Genomic DNA, 7,744 nt, shown 5'->3' with positions numbered 1-7,744 from the left:
AGATGGCGACGAAAAACATACACAAAAACCAAGCTTTAAGCGTTATTGCGTCCTCAAATATTTAAAGTCACTTTATCCGGAATCAGCATTTTGAAGAATCGAGCAAACACACTTTGTTGCCGCTATCGTTTCGATCGATAACGAACGTTTATGGACCCTTTCACCGCGTGCCCTTACAAAAAAGATTGCAATCTGCAAAAACAAATTTGCACAGGGCGAAGAAGACACTAAAAGCGATGCAAGTGAAAGAAACAATTTCAGCTCGAGTGTTTACGATGCCTTTATGCGATGCGTTTATTGTGGTCCTTGAGATATTTGGGAAGCTGTTGAAGCATGAGCGCCAAAGTATATGAAACTTATATTATTATATTATATATACATACTAAAAAATAGATAAATATTTCATTTCTTGGACGGTTTTTCCAAATTAGAAATAACGAAAAACAAGAGTGTTTAAAATTTTATAGCTTTTTGGTTGCAAACGCTAACAAAAGCCAATAAACTTTAAAACTTAACCAACTATTTAATACAGTTTCATTTTGCTGCAACTGGCCTTTCATATCCTGCAGTTTTGAAAAAATGTTGATGAGCAACATTCGAAACTCGGTTTTCAACCAATAAGTCCTACCATTTCGGGTGCAGCTCATTCCTTTCTCTCTGTTCACTTAAAACAAATATTGATGGTAATTGCTCCCACTAACCAATAATAATCAACTTGTTAATTCTATTCGAAAAAATATTTTTCTTCTTAAATGTGAAAAAGAGGGAATTAACTATCTGCAGCAATATATTTTCATTGCACAATATAGAAATATGGAAGTTTACTGTGCAATATTATTATGTAAATCAGCGCCCAGGGAGGTCGAATTTTGAGTAGCTCCGATAGTTTATTTTTGATTGGCTATTTTGTCGTTGGTCTAGCGGGTCGCGGATCGTTGGATTCCTTTTAATAATCGATTAAGTGATTAGTTTTTTTTTAATATTTATTTTTTACGATCTCTGACAGGTATAACGGTAAGATTTTTAATGCAGTTCGAGCAGAGGACAAGTATTCCAGTATAGCTTCTAATTTGTTTTAAAAGTTGTAATAACATTAAAATTGAAATTGAAATCCGCATTTGATCGCGTTGATAATTCTATTTTCTAACTGTCTCTTGTTTTCTCCTTGAAACGTAGTCCTCAACTTATTAAGTTGTTCGTCGTTCATGCTTTCGATAGCCACGGTGTCCGAGCTTTCGGAGTACACGGTAGGTATTATCATCAAAGTCATGATCACTCCAAAAGGCCAATATTTGCTCCAATGGTCGATTAGCGTTGAACGGGGAAATATTTTTAAGGGGTCGCTTCCTAATTTTCTTAAGTGTTCCGACAGGGAGTCGTAATATATATCGAAAATGTTTTTTAAACTTTTGAAAGCTTCTTCTGAGCATACTGTGAACAAGTGATAAGACAGGTCCATCATCGGACTCGCCAATTGACTGAACTGAAAATCTATCAGTTTCACACCTACCGGATTTTTCTTTTCTTCATTCTGGAAAAGAAAGTAGACTTGAAATAAAACATTTTTAATAATTTATTCAATCTCGCCGAGCTATAAATACCTGTGTACGGTATTATCATCATATTAATATACATCAAGTCTTTATTTATATCAACGACAGTTTTGTGAAAATGTTTGCACGCCCGTTCTAGATGGTGAGTGACAGTCACGAATCGGTTATTAAATATCTAAAGTGTAAACGATAGGCATCAGTTGCATGTAATTTTTTTTTAATCCATGCTTTCGTTCCTAATCAGATTCGTGAGTAAAATGTTCGTTGTTCGTTGTTAAAAATCGTTTGTTGCATAGTATACTATATACTGCGAAAGAGAAAGCTTACTTATATCACTTGCGATATATTCGGATAAATTCGGATTTGTTTTCAGATTTTCAGAAATAGGATTATTTGTTCCAGGTAGTTCAGAAAATGTTTGCATATCAAAATCGATATCGAAAAGTGGCGCGGGCTCTGTTTACAAGGCTAAAACTTTATATGTCGGTACATATAAGACTATAAATTAATATCACTCGGAGAAGAAAAAGTTGTCTACCACTATAATTGTATAAATTATAAGTCTGAAGAGAACAACGTCACCTTGTACTTTCCACATTGGCAGTTTTACCATTTGCTTCTATTTAAAAAAAGGTTATTTGATGCTTTTTTCGTACAGTTTTAGATGATTATTAGATTATTATTTTATAAAAATATTTATTAATTGCGAATCCTTTTTATTAATCGATTACTAGGTGTTATTAGTAATACTAATTAAACCCAATTTATTTCATTTATTAACAAATTAATTTAATCAATCTCAAGTTAAAGGTAGGACACGTCATTCGGTATCGATATGGTTGAATAGAATTGGCCAGCTTTTAAACAGTGCAACGGGGCGTGAATCTAGTTTTATAAGAGGGCGTCAGGAATTTATTCACTGCTCAACCAATCTAAAAAGATGTCCAATTTTGTAATCTCGGACCTACCATCAAATACGAAATGGTTCCCAACTGCTCCAGATAAACGTGTACTCCTCCCTTAAGTAATGGTAATGAGTGGGGCGATCAAAACAAGAACCTTTGAGAATAAATGTATCGTAATATTAAATAAAAATTAAAATCAATTGTTATGGCATACTACAAAAAATATGAGTACCATTGTCTAGTTCGATATTGAGAGCGGACGCAACGCAACACGAACTGCAGGATCTATGACGTCATATACCACAGTCGTGCGCCGCATACGTACTCAAAAAACGTACTTCAAACACAAGGGTGAACCACCATCCAATACTTAAAAATTCTCAAATCTCACAAGATATATAACATAATTAAAACACGATGAAACCCTTCAATGAATAACTCAAAAATTAATTGTTCGTACTCCGCCCAAATACTTGTAACTTGCAACGCATTGCCGGCAAAATGCTGGACCACGCTGAGCCAAACAGTTGGGGAAGATAACCATGGCCATTCGCTCATTACCGACGTCCGTGCAGGATTTTGTTCTTTTGGTCACAAACCAACACGTAAAAAAAAACTATAATCAAACATTTGTTCCCAGATTGTAAAAAAGGACTTTGATCGATAACAAAAAAACAGCCTCACCCGCTTTCACCGCGGACCATCTGGGCCCTTCCGGCCTTTAACCGGCGTGTATGGCAAAAACAGAGGGGCCGACACTGTAAAACCTTCACAAAACACTTAGGAAACAAAAACCACGTGATTGAAACCGATATCATTTTTTTTGGGACAATTACAAAGGATTCCGTCGGGAGCGAGCAGAGGTTAAACCGCCATGTGCAATGCTCATGACAGAATCTGCACGGATTACCCATCACGAGCGAGCACATAGTGGCCCACAGACTTAAAACGACCGAATAAAAAAGTCCTTCTGAATATCCTTATAGTAAAATATCAAGTCAATCTCAATATCTATTTTTAGAGCGGCAACTATATGGATTTTGCGATTCGATGACCCTGAGGACACCAATCAGGACAGAGGAGCACAGCTCTATCCGCAGTGCATTCGAACTACCGCCACCTGTTTGACAGTTAAATGGAATTTGAGGCCACTTGTAAACACCAGCGTAAGATAACAACGGCGGTGACGCGTAAGATTGACTCCCACTAACAAAGTCAATAAAGCATGCACTCAATAGAACCTACCGCCGGCCAAAATTCGAGCTTGACTATTACCGGACTGAGAACAACATCAAAGGCCAGGGTAGTGCAGGCTAGCAACCTCTTACAGGAGAGTATGCTAAAATGCGTCAACGAGTATAGTAGCTAAATACAGACAGGTGAAGAAGTGTAATTAACCCTATTCAAATACACAACTAGCCCTATGGTAAGCCCACATTAATAGATATTATTTGTAGAGAAGGCAAAGAGACAGTGGTAGCAAAAGATGTACACAACAAGAGCATGGGATATATTTTGCTGGAACTAAGCAGCTGTAAAGTTGGTTGTAAATCTAAAAATGTAACATTACATAGTTAAAAGTTTTTTAAAATTTTGGGTACTAGTAAGCCTTGTGGAGAAAGGTCGCCTTGGCTTTTTTGATTTATCCAACTCCAACCTTATGTACTACTGTAGATATATGATCAAAACTTACCAGATCTATATTTATATATTATAAAAATTTGTAATTTTGCCACATTAAGTAACTCTTGATAAAGTATCATGCTAATGTTAAAAATTAAATAAACAAATCCTTTTATAGCATTACCTCGTACTTAAACAAAATATTGTTATTCCAACAATCCCCATGAATGACAACTCGGGGCCCCACTTCCAGAACAACAATTTCATGCCAAATGTCATAAATCTTGCCATTGAATTTCTGTTTGAATTTTCTCAGCAAGTCTAATTCATTATTGTCTGTCAGTATTTTGGCGACATTTTCTTCTGCTTGTCTGAAAATTGTTTTATATGTTTCTGTCTCGCCGAAGACCGGCCATAATTTCGGAGTGTTGGACAGCTCCTCAAACAGTTTCGGATTTTGTTCAGCCAAAGCCAGTGAAGTAGCATGCCACTTTCCATATGCCTCCATGGTAAGTTTGATATGAGCGACGTCGTGAGGAAATGTTTTACTGCGGACATCGTACCCAATTGCTTTCTAGTTTTGAAGTGCTATTATTTCGCTATGGTCTGATATCAATGTACCGAAACAATTAGGTTGAAAATCAAGAGGTTCTAAGTTCTTCGCCTTCAAAAACTGCTGGAACGCAGGAAATACGTTCTTATACATGTGAATTTCCCGTTCAAATGCAAACCGTACTGGGAATTCTTTTCTTAGTTCTTCGCTTGTTTTGCCGACTTTGAGAGCTAAATGGTATGTGCGCGTTTGCTCATTTTTCGGCGTCACTTGAGCGAATATTATCTCACCCAGAAAACCGTCACCATTTTCCGTACTGCAGCTATAGGTCAGCTCGAAGTTGCCTATATTACGGTTTGCAAATATTTTCTCGATAAATTCGCGGACCACTAATTCGTTATTTGTAGCGACACTCATTTTGAATTGTAAACTATCTGGCCAACAAGGGTTCTTATATCAACGCATTTACCTGTGATAACAATCTCGTTTTAGTAACTATAAATGAGCGCAAAGTTTCACAATTTATCGTAATCTTGGCATATCAGCACAGGCACTGTCTCATGTCTCAACCCATTGTCAGTATTTGAAGGTTAAAAACGGTAAGAGATGCGAGTTGGACCCAATGTAGAATGTCGGTTTTCAGTAAAATATTGCGAACGGGAAAAGATTTGTAGGTGATTGAATCAGCTTCAATATTGTAATATTTCAGATTTATTCATTATGTGCTTTCAAGTTTCATAGTTTTCCTTAATGGTACTTTTTAGTTTTCTAATTTTTAATACAATGTAATATTTAACAGTGTTGCGAGCCAATTCGGGAGTTGTTGGTAGTTTCTTTCAATATTTCCAGTAGATGACAAAATTATCATAAATGACGATTTAGCTTTATAGGTATAAGATAAATAAGCGGCTCTACTAGGGTAAAAATAGATGCGCCGCAGGTGGCTATTATATTTTCCTAAAGGTATGGATTTTTTGCCCACCAACTAAGTTGAGACATTGACGTAATTTTTCTGGCAAATTGATTAATTTTCATAAGAATGCGACATCAACCTCTGAAATCCGAACATAATTGGCAACACCGAGCTTAGTAATTACTATTGTCGCAGAACGGCCTGTGCCCCTGCCATTCTTGTTTACATTTTTGGGTGTCAATATTTCCTTACGTCTTTCGTGTTTTTGTGATAAAAATGCCCACCCACAGGAAAACTTATGTTTGTGGTTAAAACAGTAAGGAAAAGAATGTGCCTATACACGGGTAAGTGCTGCCTTAAGTACAAGTTAATTTAAAATAGTTAAAGGTGGTTAGATAGGACTCCCGCTCTCAAACTTGTGTAATTAATGCTTTCAATACTTTGTTCCTTCATGAAATTACAGCAAATATGATGTCGTAATAGGATCATAGAGAAACAGTGATGCCTATATCTTTTTCATTTAACAAACTGGAAAATAGACGTACACAAATATTTACATGTGAATTAACTAAACACAATTCCCTACATTTTTAGGCACACCTAAATAGCTACAGGAAGGATGTTTGTGTAATACACACACAATTTGACACTGATTCTGGTTCAATTTGATTAGGAAAAATATAATATACACAACTTGGGAAGAAGAGATCCTGATCAGTCTGCGACTATTTTCCTGGCCCCTGCTTGGTTTGGAAGTAAACTATATCCTTGACTTGTAAGTACTTTTTAGGTTGCGATTAACTTTTTTTTTGTAAACTTGCTTATATGTCTGATTCCTATTTTTGATGTAATAATCACTTATCCAAGTAGTGCCCTTCAATTTAAATTTTATTTAGTTATCAAAAGGTGAAATTGTAAGGAAGCAATGGATAACATTCATTGTCGAAAATGGGGCTGCAAGATAGGCTGATAACTTTAGAAGAACATCCATATGTGGGGATCACATTACTCTTAAGGTAGTAAAGGCTTGATAAAGTAGGCAGTGCAGTGCCTTTTAGGTAGCTATTGTTGTCCGTTGTACATCTGGTTTCTTGTTTTCTGGTCATTCTAGTTGTCAATGGTCAGTGACAGTCCATATTTAGAGTGCCAAATGATCCCTTTTTTTTTCCGAAACTTTGTTTTACTTATTTAACTGTTTCATTTCTGGGGTACATCTAACTCGACTGATTGACATTTACCCATAATTTCACATGCCGGCCATCAGGAAAATATTATTTTGTTGGTAATATGTTACCAACTTTTTTCAGACTAAAATATTGATTTATTTCGATGGAACTTCGTTTTTGGATCATGTTTTTTAAATTTTGATACAATAAACAATATGTTGTTGTTGTATAAGAAAACGAGAGAAATGGGAATGTTTCTTTGAAGTACGAAATGTACATACATATATATATATATATATATATATATATATATATATATATATATATATATATATATATATATATATATATATATATATATATATGTATGTATGTACATGTATATATATATATATATATATATATATATATATATATATATATATATATATATATATAATATATATATATATATATATATATATATATATATATATATATATATATATATATATATATTCTCACGTATTGATTCACGGATGGAAAAATGTGATGACACTATATTCCGGGATATCATCCGTTCGCTCGTTGAACTCCGACTGGAATCCTGCAAATCTTGCATCCGACTGGAATCCTGCAGACGTTTCGCCAAAATCTCACTTGGCATCTTCAATGCTCGCGCTCCGAAAACACTTCGAACACTGGGCAGTGTTCTCTATATATATATATATATATATATATATATATATATATATATATATATATATATATATATATATATATATATATATATATATATATATATATATATAGAGTATAATTTTTTTTTCTTTTACACAAACAAAACATAGGCATGGTACAAAAACATTTTTGCAGAAAGTTGAGCCATATTGTTTATTGTGACAAAATTTAAAAAACGATCCAGCTGCAATCAGATGCATACTTGAATTTTCATTTTGATAGTCGAGTGATCATCATCACTCGACTAATAAATTGAAAATTGAAGTATGCATCTGATTGCAGCTTCGTCTTGAAGTTTTCAGATTCTTCTT

The 7,744-nt window shown here is 34.7% G+C and overlaps 1 protein-coding gene across 1 annotated transcript; it reads right to left on the bottom strand.

Annotated features, from left to right (window-relative positions):
• Window positions 1-999: 999 nt before the first annotated feature.
• On the bottom strand, window positions 1,000-5,062 carry LOC132705340 (uncharacterized). Its single transcript, XM_060675875.1, has 2 exons — window positions 4,266-5,062; window positions 1,000-1,531 (listed from the first exon to the last, which is right to left on the bottom strand). Exons 1-2 carry the CDS (start codon window positions 4,587-4,589, stop codon window positions 1,094-1,096), a joined length of 762 nt encoding a protein of 253 aa, XP_060531858.1. The 5' UTR covers window positions 4,590-5,062; the 3' UTR covers window positions 1,000-1,093.
• Between the last annotated feature and the right edge of the window lie 2,682 nt (window positions 5,063-7,744).

The sequence above is a fragment of the Cylas formicarius genome, unplaced genomic scaffold (assembly GCF_029955315.1).
Source record: "Cylas formicarius isolate icCylForm1 unplaced genomic scaffold, icCylForm1.1 PGA_scaffold_7__23_contigs__length_41026272, whole genome shotgun sequence".
Taxonomy (NCBI): domain Eukaryota; kingdom Metazoa; phylum Arthropoda; class Insecta; order Coleoptera; family Brentidae; genus Cylas; species Cylas formicarius.
This window is presented reverse-complemented; position numbering and strand designations above follow the sequence as displayed.

Coding starts and splice junctions, on each gene's coding strand:
- LOC132705340 (XM_060675875.1), bottom strand. CDS start 4,589: ATGGAGGCATATGGAAAGTGGCATGCTACTTCACTGGCTTTGGCTGAA. Junction 1,532..4,265: donor ATATTTTGTTTAAGTACGAG/GTAATGCTATAA, acceptor TTTCTTTTCCAG/AATGAAGAAAAGAAAAATCC.